We start from the raw sequence: 18,544 nt of genomic DNA, 5'->3' as shown, positions 1-18,544 counted from the left end.
AATAGATTCTGACCAAGCGATCACGCACATGTTGATTATTTGTTGGACACCTAGTTTTTTTGGTTGTTATAAATACACGAACAAAGTCCGTGTAATTCAATAGTTCAACATTCTATCTCATGGACTGCCATTCCACTAGAAAAATATTTTTGCAATTCTTGAATTGACCAACAGAACACTTGAAAAAGTTATGGAAAGAACGAAAATAAGCATTAATTGAAATAATTTGGTTTTAAATTCACACAACGATATTTGATAAGGAAAATTTATGAATTACTTGAATGATCACCACTGAGAGAATCATACATATGTCTTCTATGGAGCAAATTTCACTGAAATTTTAACCCTAGGTGGTTTAATTTAGATTTGATTTTTTTTATCAACATTATGATCACCGGTCATAAAACGTGTTTGGTGCTATACCGGAACTACCACCACGTTGTAATCTTTACGTGTCAGACTCAGCTCGAAGTCGAGTTAAGCGCGAGACAGCAAACATTCCCATCATGACAACTCGTAATGTAACAGATGACCGGAAGCTCGCTTCATTTGGTATAAATGTTTAAAAAACTAAAAACTGAAATTAAAAAAAACTAAATAGAAAATCATAACCCACAAACAAAAACATGTAACCGACATGTAAAATAAACATCAAAATTAACGTAAACTGTCAAAACATTTCTAGTTCTAGATTTATGTTTCTGATTACTCTACCTTAACTTCCCGTGGTAATTGTGGAGATGCAGAGGTATTCTCGGTATCTAGTAGCAACAATTACCAGACACTACTTTTCCTTCCTTTCCCATCTGACTGTAAAGACTTGGACGGCGCCGTTATTGATCAACATGTGCGAGCTGCTGAAACGTGCACTTCGAGAATAGATGGTAAACCCCAACTACTATTCACTTGGATCGAAGTGAAATTTGCACCAGCTCTGATCAATCACGGAGTAGCAATCATTGATATGTACTGTTAATCCAAGCTACCCGACCAGTAGATAGTAACAGACTTATATCAGACCTTGTTATTCTGTTACAGCAGTTTTTTATAACAGTGGTTGTTATGAAACATGTACAATTAGTAGTTGAAATAACAAAAATTGTAACAAAATCTTTTCTAGTTTTAACAAAATTATTACTAAATATGTTAATAATTTAACAAAAATATAACTCGCTGTGTTACATAAAAAGTGGTGAAAATAGCTTTTACTATAGCAAATTATGTTCCTGAAAAGATTATGATTATCCATAATGTAGGCAATTAAGTTTGTCCAGCTGGTTTAACTTTGGATGTAGATTCAAGTTATACTGTAGGTGGCACCTCACTTTTTTCCAATTCCTATCTACCAAAAATGTGGGCAATTTTTTTTTCGGTAGAAATAAACATAACACATTATGCTATAATCATGTTATGACGATCATAAAATTTTATTTCCTCCATCTTTGGCAGAGAATTTATAACAAAATTATTGCAAGTTTGGTTATTTGTAACACATATTGATATAATTGTGATAAAATTTTGTTATGACTAACTAGTCGGGTAAGCTAAGCCAAGCTAAAACATCGAGTTATATTTTTGTTCAATTAATAAACATATTTAGTAAAATTTTTGTTAAAACTAGAAGAGATTTTGTTCATTTCATTTATTTAGTCTACATCTAAACAGATAACACTGAATCAACAATTTGACGCCACAATACACGGTTCGAGGCAGCATCTCTCCATCCTCGGATACGCCCCACGCTCGCCAAGTCGTTCTGCACCTGGTCTGCCAATCTCGCTCGCTGCGCTCCACGAAAACCATTTTTTGGACAAATTGGACAAATCAAGCATTCGAAAGATATTAAATTTGCAAAAAAGAGCTAACCGCGGTGGAGGTTTGTACTCGGATTCTGATGGCTTTTCCGCAAACGAGACCTTTAAGTGGTCTTGTTGTGTAGGGGTTATCACGCCTATCTAGAGAGTAGGAGGTTGAGGGTTCCAGTCCTTGCAAGACACGTGGATTCTTTTTCGCAAATTTCATATCAATTCATTATTGGCAGTGGCTGATTTGCTACTCGCCGATGCTACATCCAGGCGCTATAGTATATGCGCAAAATAGCCAGCATGAGTTAACCGCCAGAAATTTGTATGGCGAATAGCATCTAAAGCGGGATTTCTCAAAAGTAGGAACTTTTCACGAAAAAATATTTGGTACCAGTAGTATAGGAAGGTGTCCGCTACTACGCCTACCAAATATTTTTTCGATCAAGCTACTTAATTTTAAGAAATCGAACTTTAGATGCCTTTCGCCATACTGATTTCAGAAAGTTAACTCCTAGTGTGCCGCTGTAAGCACGCTCAAAGCAGGCGATTCATTTGTCCATTTCGAAACATGTGCTGTGCATATGCACAGCCAAGATATTTAACAAAAAAAAGTTTTTCGTACGGCCGAGTTGCCGAATAATATGCAATTAATTGTAATCAAGTGTCGGTCTTCCATCGTCATTAGTCAACTGAGTACACGTAAGGCAATCAAACTCATCAAATGCTTTAGCCAAGCAAGCCTTTGGCACAGCAGAGTGCGATTGATTCGCATTCTATACCATCCCGCCCAGTCCGTTGCTGGGGGGCATAGAGTACGATCCTCTCGTTTAATAAACAATGTGCACTCGCTTGACTGTGGATATACAACAGTAAAGCACATGTGGAGATTGGACAAATCAAGCATCCGAAAGATATTCAATTTGCAAAAAAGAGAGCTAATAGCGGTGGAGGTTGGTACTCGGATTCTGATGGCTTTTCCGCAAACGTGACCTACAAGAGGTCTTGATGTGAAGGGGTTATCACGCCTATCAAGAGAGTAGGAGGTTGAGGGTTCGAGTCCCTCCAAGACACGTGGATTCGCAAATTTCATATAAATTTGTCCATTTCGAAACATATGCTGTGCATATGCACAGCCAAGATATTTAACAAAAAAATGGTTTTCGTATGGCCGAGTTGCCGAATAATATGCAATTAATTACTAATGGTACATGTTTTATAACAACCGCTGTTATAGGAAACCGCTATAACAGAATAACAAGTTCTAATATAAATCTGTTACTATCTACAGGTCGGGTATCCAAGCTTGAAGCGACGAAAAAACTAGTGTCGTGGCTGTAGATCGCAAGTGTTGTACTCAAAGACGGTTTGGATAACTCAAGATGTTCCAAAACCATCTTACTATGTCTCCTGGTGTTTTGGAATATGTTATGGATATGGTTGAATACATATCCAAGCTTGAAGCGACGAAAAATTAGAGTGTTGGCTGTAGATGGCAAGATCTGAACTGAAGGACGGTTGAATGACCCGGGATATCCCGAAACCATCTTATCATGTCTCATGGTCTTCTAGAGTATGTTATGGACATATTTGAATACATATCCAAGCTTCTAGTGGCGAATAAAAACTAGTGTCGTGGTAGTAGATCGCAAGTTCTGCACTCGAGGACAGTTTGGATAAACCAGGATATCCCAAAACCATCTTATCGTGTCTCTTGGTCTTCAAGAATATGTAATGAACATATTTGAATACATATTCAAGCTTTGAATGACGAAAAAGCTAGAGTCGTGGTTGTAGATCGTAAGTTCTGGACTCAAGGACGGTTTGGATGACTCAGGATATCCTAAAACCATATGACCATGTCTCATGATCTTTAGGAATATAATATGGATATGGTTAGATACATATCCAAGCTTGCAGTAACGGAAAAGCTTGCCCGGTAGCTTGTAGATTGCAAGTTCCGGACTCAAGGGCAGTTTGGATGATCTAGTACATCCCGAAAAAAATATTTTTTTACTTGTTTTATAATTTGTTCATTATTATGCACGAGAACAAATGAAACGTATCAGATTTACTAGGCAATACCACTAAGAAAAATATGGGCCAGTTCGAATTAAGTTCGAATTAATGAATAAAAGTAATGTTTACCAAATAATCTTGTGAATAGTATGCTCTGCAGGTTAGGGATCAGTCTTGCATTCACTGATTTAGCTTACATTTAAGCAGATAACAGTAGTAGTAGCATCCCAAACAGTTCGCTGTGAAATTAAAGTTCTAGAAATCTTTCGAATATTTACCTGTGATTGGTTCGCAAGAAAATCCTGGAAATCAATTGAACATTACTTAAAAGCGTGGACATCCGGCTTCATATGCGCATACTGTAAATTTCTTATGGAAAACCATAAAAATCTATCAATTAATTGAATCTGAAATCGTCGAGACATATTGTCATTTTGTTTTCGAGTGATCCAAATTCACCTCGTAGTGTACTAGATCTGCTATTGTCACTGGACAGTTCAAACCACGAAGAAATCGCTCCCGGAGCGTAGAGAAGTCTACGTATGGTGTAAACTGTAAAACACTCACTTTCGATCGCTTCTGGTGCTTGTATTGCTGCTCTGTTGTTTGCTGTTGCTGTTGATATTGATGATTAGTTGGAATTGAAGTAGTGAGTTTCATGAGATTGCATAGTATTTTTCAAAACATACAGTGGTATGTCGAGACGCAATAAAAACAGAATTCACATGAGTAACTCCCGAAGATCTTGATAAAACAAACAGGCAACGCAGTAAACAAACTAAAATGATTTCAAGTGAGCACAATCGACATGATGAGATGAGTATCTCTCTTAATGAGTTGCGACGATGGATTATTGTCCGAATTTATTAAATGAATTGAATGTTGAATATAAAGTTGATGTAATTGATATTTCTAGTTTAAACTTGAACATACTTCATTTGAATACACGTAGTTGCAAAAATAAAATGGAAGATCTGACACAGTTGATTATGGATCTAAATATAACTATTCATGTGATTATATTTTCCGAAACTTGGTTATATAATAATGAAATTTGTAACATTCAAGATTATACATCTTACCATTCCTGTAGAGAGGAACGTGGTGGAGGAGCTTCTATTTTTGTGTTAAATAGTTTGAAAAGTCAAATAATACTAGAGATCAATTACGACGTCAACATTTTTTTGGTAATTGATTTGTTAGATTTTAACGTAAAAGTTATGGGAGTGTATAATCCAGGAAGAAACGTCTGTTTATTTATTGATAAATTTGAGCAACTGATTTCAAATTTTGAAAGAATGATAGTTTGTGTGGATTTCAATTTGAATTTATTAGATGGCTCTAATGAGCTTGTGACAAACTATCGATGTAGAGTAGAAGGTTTAGGCTATATTATTCTCAATAGTTTGAATCCGTTACATGCAACTCGTTTATCCAACACGATCTCCACTACCATAGACCACTTCATCAGTAACCATTTTGAAAATAAATTACATTTGATTACAATGGCCACCGAATGTCATATATCAGACCATAAAACACTTATACTGTCTGTAGAAATACAAATTGCCAAACCTGATGTTCATGAGAAAAGTTTCTGTATCCGATATGAAAGATTTCTGAATGATTCGCTACATCATGATATAGATGAATGTCATAGTTTTGGTAGCCTTACTGAAAAACTAACATCGCTAGTAGAACAAAATAAAGAAGAATTTGTTTGTAAAAAGTCTTACAAAATACGGAAACCGTATATCACAAGAGAGCTACTGCAAGAAATTGAGCATAAAACTTTTCAAAAGTTATAAGGAGGCACCAATAGATTCTACATTGAAAAACGACTTGCGAAGGAAGTATATTAGTGAGAGAAATCGAATAAGAAACAAAACAAAAAATGGCCAGAGAGAATTACTACAAATCTAAAATAGAAAGTCATAAAAGTAATTGGGAATTATTAAAAGAACTGGTATTTCAACAGAAAAAAAAGATTCTGCTCAGAAATTATCAATATGACACAATGGAGAGACATTAGACGACAATAAATTAATATCCGATTGTCTTAAAAAGGCCTTCGATTTAATTTCTCATACCATTTTAATTGCAAAACTCAAATACTACGGATTGAGCGTTTCAGCTATAGAAACGATTTCTTCATATCTTTCAAATCGTTTACAAGCTTGTTACGTCAATGGCACATTAAGTGATCCTAAGATAATTGCTTCTGGTATACCTCAAGGTTCCATAATGGGACCACTTTTGTTTAATATATTCATCAATGATTTATTAAAATTGCCTTTGAAAGGTATTTTACAATGCTAAGCGGGTGATGCAGTTAACAAATATGAAGCAAAAAGCTTAGATTCACTAAAGGAAATGATGCAACATGATCTAAATCTTATGCACTAGTGGTTTACTGCTAACAAAATGTCAAAAAATACTAAGAAGACATAATATATGCTGTTCACAAACAGCAATATCACTCATAGTTTTGAACTAACTATAAATGATGTGTATTTAGAACAGGTACAAGAAACAAATTATCTTGGATTGATCATAGATAATCGGTTGAAATGGTGTAACCATATAGATAAAATAAAGAAACGAATTCTTCCTTATGTGTTTGCTATTAAGAGAGTACGTAAATGTCTTGGAATACAAAGCTGTTGGCAAATATATAATTCTTACATTCTTCCTCATTTATCTTATTTTATATCTATTTGGTGCTTTGCAGTAGTCAGTAGTCAGTTAAATACATTGAAAGTTTTACAAAATGCTGTTATGAAATCGATTAGGCGTCTGCCTACACTATACCCCACAACTGCATTATATAACTTTAAATACTTATCCCTGCATAATCTACATGAATTCAGCATAATACACACTATATACAAAATAAGAAATGGAATTATAAAAAGCAACATTGAAATTATTTCTGCGACCGATGTACATTCTCATATGACTAGGAACAGAGACACATATTTCACTAGCAGGCCTCGCACCACTTTAGCTTCTCGAAACATATTTTATACGGGAATTATACGCTTTAATGCACTTCCAAGAAATCTTGCTAATGAAACAAATAGAAATATTTTTAAAAGGAGATTAAAAATGTACATTAGTGATAATGAATAGTTGTAAGAAATGTTAAGTTAGGTTAAATGTATTAGGGATGCTTGCACTTCAAATTGAATTCACCAGTTAAGTAGCTGGATACAGTATGTATTAACCTTACGGCTATGTACTCAATAAAGAAAAAAAAACACCGAATCTACAATTTGACGCCACAATACACAGTTTGAGGGAGGTTACATCTCTCCGTCCTTGATTGCGCCCCACGCTCGCCACGCTCGCCAAGTCGTTTTGCACCTGGTCAGCGCACCTTGCTCACTGCGCTGCGGAAGCAAACACTATCTTCATAGGGTTGCTGTCCGGCATTCTTGCAACATGCCTTGTTCAGCGTACCCTTCCGGCTTTAACTACCTGTGGTTCGTCCTGCGCCGCCACACACACCGTCTTCTCGCGCACCGCCTAAGATGGTCCTGAGCACCCGTCTCTCGAATATTTCGAGTGCTTGCAAGTCCTCTTCGAGCATGGTCCATGTTTCATGTCCATAAAGGACTACCGGTCTTATAAGCGTTTTGTACATAACACATTTAGTGCGGTGGTGAATCTTTTTTGACCGCAATTTCTTCTGGACCCCGAAGTAGGCCCAACTTTCACAGATGGTGCGTCTTCGTATTTCACGGCTAACATTATCAGCCGTTAGCAAGGATCCAAGATACACCCAGGTTTTTTATACGGTTTGGTTTTAGTCGTTTAAGACCTTCAGCGTCAGCGTGAGTTAACCCCACGAAAAATTCCCAAAAAATTAAAACAAAATTCAGAGAGTATTTAAAAGGCTGTTTACTCAGCCTCAGCCTTACTCAGGTTTACTGAGAAAATAATGAATTCCAACAGCGTAAAAAAACCTGGGTGTAGACGAATTCATCGACCACCTCAAAAGTATCCCCGTCTATCGTAACACTGCTTCCCAGGCAGGCCCTGTCGCGCTCGGCTCCGCCCACTAGCATGTACTTTATCTTCCATCTTTTGTTGCTTCACGGTTCAAGCGGGTGTAAAATTCCGTCACCTTCGCAAATGTTCGGCCAAAACAAATAAATTGCGAAACAAGGATGTTAACGATCATTCAGTAATTTGCGTTCGATCATTTAGTAGTTTGTCAATAACACATTCCAGAAGCTGAATTTCAAAATATGTTGTATGGTAAACTTCTAGTGCGAAGGTTTTTCTACACCTTTGCTTAATGGTTCGTTATTAGAATTCAACTAATAACGGAGATAGAGCGCTAGTTGCAGTAACTTAAACTAAATGATTGGATATTGATTGGATATTGGATTGATATTTTGAAATTCAGCTTCTGGAATGTGTTATTGACAAACTACTAAATGATCGAATGCAAATTACTGAATGATCGTTAACATCCTTGTTGCGAAACAAAATAAATTGACAGGAGCTGTTGAAAATCGTACCCCGGCTGTTACACCTCCCAAGTAACATTTTAAGTTTTATATTGCTCTTGAAAACCACAATTTACTCTACAAGAGTGTGATAAAACCAGAATAAAACCAAAATGTTACTTGGGCTGGCTCTCCACATGACACCTTCTAGCGCAATGTTGAACAACAGGCACGAAAGTCCACCACCTTGTCTTAGTTCCTGGCGCGATTATAACGAACTGTAGTGTTCGCTCGAGATCTTCACACAGGTTCGCACACCATCCACCATTGCTTTGATCTGTCTGGTAAACTTCCTAGGAAAGATGTTCTTATCCATAATTTTCCATAGCTCTACGTGATACTGTCGTATACCGCATTGAAATCGATAAAAAGGTTACATTACAATATTTAAATATTAAAATGGTTTACATAGTAGTTGACTCTTAGCACTATATTTTTCTTCTTGAATATGATCACAAAATGGCCTATTTTTTCAATAAAACAATTCGATCAAAATTACCATCCAAGTGTCTAAATTCGCTGCTGACTATTGGATTGCAGTACTTTGTACACTGATCCCACATATATGGACAAAGTTGATAAAATTCAAATCCGGAAAAATAAATTAAAGATTGCCCGGTGCCAGAAAACTCATGAGGCGAAACGCCTTTTCCCGAGCAGGAGCGACGACCTCGATATAAGATTTTGGAATGAATTAACCTACTAAGAGGTAAAATACCAACAAATAATACCAACAATTAATATGCAAAATGCTTTTGGCTGGAAATTAGTAAAGAACGACGACCTACCTACCACACGTTTATCTCACTCGTTATGGTATGAATACCGCTTGGATGCGTATGGAGACGCAGGCTACATCATAGGTTAGTATCGCTACTATGAAGTATAATACCAGTGGATAATTTGAAATGTTTTATTCATACGGCCCAAAATAGCTTAAAGATCAAGTTTTGTAAAAACAGTAATACCTGAAATTTAACGATGTTACATTGGGTAATTTTGCAAACTGGCGGCTACTTAGAAATATCTTGATGTGTAGGGTAAATCCTGGGGAAATGCCACACCTTTTTGAAAATTGATATTTCTCCAAAACAACACGTTAAATTGAAACTTAAATTATTGTTTTTGATAGTTTAGGGATCTCACTACATAATGTAGAAGTCATTTGTAAAGCAAAATAAATCGGGCTGTGCTATTTACATTAGAAAAAGTTAAATCCGGGTGAGATGCCACACCTCCATGGCAGATGTCGCACGTGGGAAATGTTGGAGAAAGGAGATTTTTTGAGGAGAACATAATCATTTATTGTCAATTTTTGTCTATTTGTGTTGAGGTGGTTTTTAATGTAATGGTGGTTTACAAGACGGAAAAAAACCAACAATTATTCATCGTGTGATCAAATTTTTATTTCTACTGTGTCACAGTACACAGTATTAGTATTAGGCTTTTCTCCTACTTACAATCATGCGTATTATCATACGTACAACTGCATTATTTTATTGGTATTTACGATAGGAAGCAACTTTTTCTGAATTTTGGGGGTCGTGTAAAACTCTAATAGGGTTTTATTTCTAACTAAAAAAAACTGTCCTTGCAAAAATCTGTTCAATGATTTAGATCACCGAGGTGAAGCGCTTATTTCAGTCACAGCGACTGCTTTTCCGACATACTTCAATTCAATTTCCGGCATCAGCAACTTTCACTCAATCTCTCAACATCTTAATCTTTTATTCTCTCTCGGAACTGTAGAAAATGCGACGTACACAAAAATATGAACGTGCCACGACGACATAATGCCAGATGGTATAATTTGTATTTGCTAGAGAAGATACATTGACTCATTCAAATTCCATCTAAACACTTTAGACATTGATAAGAAAATTATTTTGAGCTTTTTAGTGGAATGTTTTCACCTGTCATAAGACGAGTTTATACAATCCCATTGAATTCCACCACTTAATTGTATCTTGACAGATACGTATTTCGACCTCAAAGGTAAGGCCGTCTTCAGTGTCTCGTACTTGACTCGACTTTAGACATTGTTTTGTTTTACTTTTTGAAATCGAGAGAATTATAGATAACATTCTATCGTCAACGTATTCGATAGTTTTCCTTTCAACGATAAAGAATTATTTTCATTTTTCAAAAGGCTCCTGTCATTTTGGCAGTACAGGGTGGCTAGAAGTTCTTGTGTCAAAGAGATTTTTTCCTATTTAAGGATACATTTTTCAATGTATTTTAATATATTTATGAAAGTTCTAATAATACGAATGAATAGAAACGATAGAAGTGCGTAGATTTAGAATTATTGTGTGGTGATCAACAGCTTGAAGCAATGATTGTAGAGAACTGTGACGATCTCCAGTTAAATGTTTATTTGATGATATCGTTTTGTATAAGTGAAAAGACTCCCTTCGGCGTACTGGTTTTGCGACGAAATTGAAATTAAAAATTAATTTTGTAGACGATAGTAAAAATGTATTCCAGATGCTCATATTCCGCTTTTGATGTTCATGACCTCAGAAATTGACTGGTGACTGTTACTAGATTCAAGATTCTATGGCCGCAAAATACTTGGGGGTTCGTCGCTATGAAATTTTCTTCTTTGAAGTCACTTGCATGATTTACATGATTTAAGTTAGAATACCAAGTTATCACGATAACCTCTAATTTCTTTCATCCCCGTGAGTGTTTTTGCAGGAGAGTATTGGTCTCCCAGAGAGTAGGAATGGTAGGTAGGGTAAGGCGGTACAATATGCCCCCCTAAGGCAATACTTTTATAACTTTTTAATTTTCAACGCATTTTATGCAAACTTTGTGTTATTTGGTAGTCCAGGAAGTCGCAAATGCATTGCCCGTGAGTAGTCATATAAAAATGTTACAGAAAACACGTAATTAAGCTTTTTTTGAAAAGTCGTGAAAAAATGGATTTCAAAAAGTGCTTGGGCAATACGCCCCATCTTAGCCAAAGACGTTTCATAGCCCTTCATTAGTATTTTATCAATCCCATAATAAAAATATTACAAATACTCATGTGCTGGATATTAAAAAACCAATATAAGTCCATTTAATTAGGTTTGAAATACATTTCAAAAGTTTTTATATAATTTGCTGCAAGCTCGCTGCACTTGTGTCCAGTTGGTAAGGGCATATTGTCCTGCCTACACTAGGACGTTTTGACCAGTGAAACATATTTTCGAAAAACGTTACATTTGTAAAGATGGAAGCAATTTTATATCATATTAGCCACGAGAAAAGTTATTTTGTTGCCAAGCTGAGTGTTCCAATGCGAGTTTTGCGGACAGTATGCTAGCGTTGCTCTAGAATGTTGAGCAAACAAACATTGAAAGTTACATAAAAAATGTAACTTTTTGGAATTTGACTATTATTTTTATTATGTAATACAAAAATACTACCACATTCACATAGTATGATGGTTTTACAAATATTTAAAGGTACCAACTGATTTCAACCCTCAGTTAGTTATAGTTTTCTAGCATTATACCGTCTTACCGTATATTGAAAATGTTCATCATCATATAAACATACGAGCATATTGGGGTGGAGCCGCATGGTACATTGGTTCTTTTACTCGATGTATGTGACAAACAGTTTTTTTTATTTTTTTATTTATATTTTTTTCAAATTTACTGAATACTGTGAATACTGTGATCAGCATATCATGGGAACTAAGAGTTCAAATGGCGTCTTTTGTCCGATTCTCGCAATTCATCTATGGTTATCTTTTTTTATCTCATTTGTTTTGGGGATGGCAATGTTTTGATAGATGCGCAGTGATCATTGGTGAGTTGTGATTATTTTTATGATTTACCTAAGGTAATGGTGATTATTATTATGATTAAACTAAGGCTAAAGGGCATCTGCAGCACATAAAAGTCATCTCCATTTAGCTCGGTCCATGGCTGCACGTCGCCAACGAAATACGCAGTTTACGAGGAGTCCGCAAATCGTCTTCTACCTGATACATCCACCTTGCTCGCTGTGCACCTTGCCTTCTTATGCTCCTCGGAACGTAATCAAGGACCATTTTCACCGGGTTATGTTCCGACATTTCGGCTACGTGCCCGGCCCACCACAGTCATCCGATTTTCGCGGTGTGAGCAATAAATGGTTCTCTCAGCTTACGCAACTCGCGTAGAATTTTTTGCTCGAAAACAACAAAAGCTTTTCGTTCTGCCTTTTTTAACGTCCACGTACCATGTCCGTAAAGGGCCACTGGTAGAATCAAGGTTTTATAGAGAGCTAATTTCGTTTCCTTCTACGTGTTGCGGGACCTAAGTTGGCTACGTAAAGAGCAATTCTCTGTGAAATCGAAGGTCGATTTATTTTTGTATTTTTTTATTTCTCTGAAATTTTGCATATACATTTTGCATGTGATCAAAAAACATAATTTGTATCATTGGTTTGCCATTTTGACTCTAGCCTAACTTTTGACAAGGGCCTAAGCAAAAACACCTTGAACACAAAAAATTAACTTGAAAACGGCTTGTCCGATCGTTTTGATGTCTTCGGCAAAGTTTTAGGTAATCATTGGGGCTATGTGAAAAAATATACACTGCGAAAAAAATTGTTCAAACATTGAAAATAAAACTTAAAAATCGATTTTCTCAAAAACGAATTTTTCAATATTTTTAATTTTTTGAAATGTTGTAGCAGAAAAATTCGGCCAACCTACCCCAATGGATGTTTCCGAGAACAATCACGATTTATAATCACAATAGTGAGGTTACCCTGGAAACCGTTTACAATTTTGTAGGATTTTAATACATATAATTTTTAATAATATTGATTAGTGTTACAAGTATTACTTTACAATAACATATATAACATAAATTCACGCACTGGCGCCAAAATAGCAAAAAAAAACGTGTTTATGTGCAAACACAAAAATACATCCGTACATGGGCGTCTTAATAACCCACCAAAATCAATATGATGTGCCTTAAATGCGCCTTAAAGTCTTTCCACGAAAGCCACTCGGCCAACCTGCCCCTTCGGCCAATCAGCCTCGGTCTCCCCTAAGGTGGTGGAAAATAGTAGGAAGGAAATTAATGTGACAAATTCTTAAAAAATGTGAAGGGAAACCTATAAACTTTAACCACAAGACAGACGAAACATAAACTATCACAAACATAAACATGTAAGTTGATAATTATGGAGCGAAAATGAACAATTTATACCATACCGTTAATACGTGTGAATGAGGATCCAAATGAAAATGTCCATTTTCATTGCCATGCACAATAAAGTAGCACACAGTGGACGGTGGATCATCCAGATCATCAACTTCATCTCTGTCGATTGTGTCTGGTAGCTGCCTTCGTTCCAAGCCAGGCCTGGCATGCTCCGTGAAGTTGACTGTGATTTCCTCAACCAGAAACTGTGGCTCGTAGTCGTTCACATTGCGGACGTAAATAGTGAGGTCCAAGTCGGAACTCAGTGGCGAAGGAATACCCTGATCATAAGCCTCCACTCGTAGCTCATGTACTTTTTGGCGTTCCCGATCAAGAGGCAATTTCAGCATGATAGATCCGTTATCTTCATCGATTGAAAATGATCTGAAGCTTCCCAGGGGATCAGGCTTGAATCGATACTTTACAGCTGCATTCGGTCCAATATCATTGTCCTTGGCTTTGACTTGAATGATCGTTGTTCCAACAGTTGCATTCTGAAACAAGATGGTTGAAATTTGATTGCAAATGAGTTCAGTAGATCGCAATAGAAATTGAATATTACCTCTGGTATTCGGATAGTTATATTATTGGGAGGTGAAACAAACTCCGGAGCATGGTCGTTGAAATCCAACACACAGATATCGATTTTCTCGTTAACGGTATTCGGTGGATTTCCCTCATCATGTGCCATTATGAGCAATGAATAGTTTCCGTAGAAATTATTCAACGACCGACCAGAATAAATTTCTACTACTCCCATAGCTTTCTGCTTAAGGAAAAATATATCTGAGCCTGCAACGTCGATGATTTCAAATCCAATTAGGCCGTTTCCTGTTTTTGGGTCGTCAGCATCAGTGGCTTTCAGAGCCAGTAATGGTTCGCGAATGTCATGAAACTCAGTTACTTGGACACAGCCGTCTGGTGCCTGTATGATTGGAGCGTTGTCGTTCTCATCGAGAACGGAAATGCTGTGAAAGTTCAATTATATGTGTGGGAATTGTATTAGTTATGTATGTGAAAACAAATTTACTTATATTTAGATTCAAAGTAATAACGTTATCATAATCATGAAAAAACCTCAATTCACCATCTCATCAGAACGAAACCGTCACTATATTACCACTAATTGTTATTTCAAAACCTGTGAGACACATAGTAAGTCAGTTTTTTTTATATATTTGGCAGGCAAGAGGCGAACAGTGTCTGCGCTAGTTTATAATATGATTTCGTGAAGGTATAAATTAAAAATAATTCCTGGGCTCCAAAAATTCTGCAAAATCGGAGTTCGACACAGTTTGTCCTGAATACCCCTAAACAACCCGATTGCCGTAGGGTGTTGAACCGTATCTATCACATTACCGTTAGAGTAACTTAATGAAGGTAGCATTAAGTTTACCGCAGCATAGTGATATAGCACACGTTCAGCAAACTGGCAGGGGCGGGATCGATTCCCACCTTTTCAAAACACATGTTTTCGGTCTTTCAGTATCTTTTTTTTTTCTTTGAAAATAAAAGACAGAATCATCGTCTTCTACCAGAGGTCGTACAGACTGAACACTTAACATCTAGCATGAGGGCAATACATTTAACACTACAACCAATGGAGAATTTATCCCTTTACGAAAAGTTTTCTCTTTACCATGGCGGGAATCGAACCCACACTGCACAGCACATGCGTCTAGACGATTGACGTCGCAATCCGCACGGCCATGAAATCCACCACATAGTAAGTCATCTGCGTGATAAAATTTTGATCAAGTATATTTGTTTTATGTCTAAAACACATAAAAAAACCCTGATTAATCCACCTAGCGGTGATGGTGCCTTTCTCTTACATTATAAAAATAGTATTTTGGCCATTACTCTTGAGCCCATAATCCGATCTGGCCAATTTTCAATAGGAAACAATGGGAGAGTATTCTGCGTCGAATGCAACTTGTTGCGAGTTGCGATCCAGTTAAGGATAAATGCCTGAAAATGAGTGACATTTTTTACTCAATTTTTCTATAAAAATAAGTGGTGTTTTGGCCATAACTTCCGAGCCCATAGTTCGATCTAGCCAATTTTCAATAGGAAACAATGGTAGAGTACTCTGCGTCGAATGCAACTTGTTGCGAGTAAATCGGTGAAGGATAAGTACATGAAAAATGAGTGAAATTTTTTTGGGTGGGTGCGCACAGACACACACACACACACACACATACACACAGACATCACCTCAATTCGTCGAGCTGAGTCGATCGGTATATAACACTATGGGTCTCCGGGCCTTCTATAAAAAGTTTGTTTTTGGAGCGATCATATAGCCTTTACCGTATACTTAGTATACGAGAAAGGCAAAACGTGAAAAAAAGTTTTACGTTTTATGTTTTATGTTTTATGTTTTATGTTTTATGTTTTATGTTTTATGTTTTATGTTTTATGTTTTATGTTTTATGTTTAATGTTTAATGTTTTATGTTTTATGTTTTATGTTTTATGTTTTATGTTTTATGTTTTATGTTTTATGTTTTATGTCGTAAGGAACTTATGAAGTTGGAAAGGTCTGAACGACTGGCGGATTCCGGATAAATCACAAGATCATGAGCTAGTCGAATTTGTTTGTTGGAATTTCACGAAACTCATCAACCAGATAAGTTGAAATGAGATCGTTATCATGTAATACTTACAATATTTGTTTGAAAGCATTTCGACTTTCACCACTTAAGTATCCGAATTGATAATTATCCCATGCTTCAATCACTAGCATGTAAGAATCCTGCTTTTCCCTGTCCAACAAATCCGCCACAATCAGCAGTCCTGTATCTGGATCAATGGAGAATTTCCCCTGTTGTAAGAAAGTAAGTTTAAACCTAGCCGCGACTTCAACTTTAAACTTATACTCACACTAGAACTGACCCTATCTATCAGATAGGTTATTTTGCCGAACGCTCCAGAATCTGGATCATAGGCCTCTATAGTTGCAATCCTCGTTCCGATCATTGAGTTTTCATATACGGTGAAATTTGTCGAACCGACTGGGAAGTATGGATTATTGTCGTTTTCATCTATCACTTGAATAAACACTTCAGCCAACGTCGATCTTGGAGGGTGGCCAGAATCGGTAGCTCTCACAGTGAAATTTAGCCATGGAAACACTTCGTAATCAATTTTATTGGCAACGACAATTTCTCCCGTCTCTGCATCCAGATGAAGCAGATCAGTTGTTTCCTTAGATCCTTCCAAGCCGTAATGAATCGTTTTATTTTTGTCCATGTCGTACGCGACCACACTTATAATCGTCACACCATGGGGGCTATTTTCCGGAATGGAGCGCTTGTAAAACGAGTTTCTGAACTTTGGATTATTGTCGTTCTCATCCTCCACCACGATGGTCAGCGTTGTTGTCGCTGTTTGTTTTCCCAGTTCAGCCGCGATATCCTCGACGATAAATCCCAGCTTGATTACTTCCACCTTTTCTCGGTCGAGCAATTTTATTACCTGAAAACATAGATTAGGTCCTGTTTTAGCTTGTAATGCACATAATACTCCATTAGTAGACAATGATTAGACTCGAATAACGGCTAGCAAAGTTTAAATTTATTGTTAATCTTCTTGTAGTCGACACTTCATTACACATTACACAGAATAAACTTGTTGAACTTTTTTCAAAGGCACATTCAAATTGGATCCAATTACTACGGTTTATGAATATGATTGTCATTCTGTATAGATTATTCAAATGCTCGCTCATGATAACAATAAAGAAACTGATTATGACTTGTCACTTGTTGTCGGCTTCTTAACCAATTATGCTTAAATTATCCCTTTTACAAATATTTTAGATAAAGGGGCAAATTATTTTTGATGGAACAACAAACATTTAGAATACTTGGAAACAAGATGTGCCTATGTACAGCATGTGGGAATTTTATTCGAAACATGTACATATTCAAGGAAAACACCATCTTTAAAACCTTCCTCGGCATCAAAAACCTTTGCATACAAAATTTTACGCCGATTGGTTCAGTAATTTCTGAGTCTTTAAAAGTCAGACATACAAAAATGTATGTTTAAAAAAGTTTTGTTCGGAAATGTATGACTTTTTTTTGTTTGTTTGAAAAACTACATATGTACATGCACTTTGAAGAGCAATTGAACCGTTTGTTTGAGAAACTGCATATGTAACATTTTTGGCCAAAATGAGATTTTTATATATTCTGAATCCTCTTCCAAAAACACGTATTCTGGCAAAAATTATAAAAAATAACTTTTTGTTCAGGAATGTATGATTTTTTTTCGTTTGTTTGAGAAACTACATAGGTCCACACACTTTGAAGAGCAATTATGGAGTACTGCTTACAGTTTTTGCACTGGAAGTGCACCAGGGTGATGAATATTGCCAAAAACTGTTGATCTGTATCGAAGAAATTGAAAGGTTCAGTGCCAATTTGTTCAAAAACAGTTTTTTTTTGTTTTCTCGAAATTGTGGAAAATGGACTTATGCAGTTTCTCAAACAAATGATTCAATTATATTGTGGAGTTTGAAATTTCTCCACATTTTCAACCCATCGGGGCAAATAGAAATGCGTGGTGTAGGGCAAGTTGAAACAACGATTCAACACGTCACCCTCGCAATTAAAATTATTATTTTTTACGTAATTAATAAATAGCAACCAAGTTCCAGTAGTAATGTGAACCAACTAGATGTTTTGTATTTGAATATTGCTGGTTTGTCTACAAACTACGTAGCTCTACGTACGATTGTAGAAGAAAAACGTCCATTTTGCCTGTCATAAGACGAGTTTATACAATCCCATTGAATTCCACCACTTAATTGTATCTTGACAGATACGTATTTCGACCTCAAAAGTAAGGCCGTCTTCAGTGTCTCGTACTTGACTCGACTTAGTCGAGTCGAGTCAGAAAATACAGACACTGAAGACGGCCTTACTTTCGAGGTCGAAATACGTATCTGTCAAGATACAATTAAGTGGTGGAATTCAATGGGATTGTATAAACTCGTCTTATGA

At 36.4% G+C, this 18,544-nt stretch overlaps 1 protein-coding gene across 3 annotated transcripts in view; it reads right to left on the bottom strand.

Annotated features, from left to right (window-relative positions):
• The window catches only part of LOC134205247 (cadherin-23), a 127,696-nt gene that overhangs the window by 6,928 nt on the left and 102,224 nt on the right, over positions 1 to 18,544 (bottom strand). For all 3 annotated transcript variants that reach the window (XM_062680330.1, XM_062680332.1, XM_062680331.1), the window contains exons 6-9: positions 16,419 to 17,012; positions 16,202 to 16,359; positions 14,096 to 14,501; positions 13,545 to 14,027 (exon numbers count right to left, since the gene is read on the bottom strand). In XM_062680330.1, the coding sequence (XP_062536314.1) occupies positions 13,545 to 14,027; positions 14,096 to 14,501; positions 16,202 to 16,359; positions 16,419 to 17,012 (1,641 nt within the window). The remainder of the gene's footprint in view (positions 1 to 13,544; positions 14,028 to 14,095; positions 14,502 to 16,201; positions 16,360 to 16,418; positions 17,013 to 18,544) is intronic.

This window comes from Armigeres subalbatus, chromosome 1 (assembly GCF_024139115.2).
Source record: "Armigeres subalbatus isolate Guangzhou_Male chromosome 1, GZ_Asu_2, whole genome shotgun sequence".
NCBI classification, from domain to species: Eukaryota; Metazoa; Arthropoda; class Insecta; order Diptera; family Culicidae; genus Armigeres; species Armigeres subalbatus.
The sequence above is the reverse complement of the archived record's forward strand: the minus strand, read 5'-3'. Positions and strand labels throughout refer to the sequence as shown.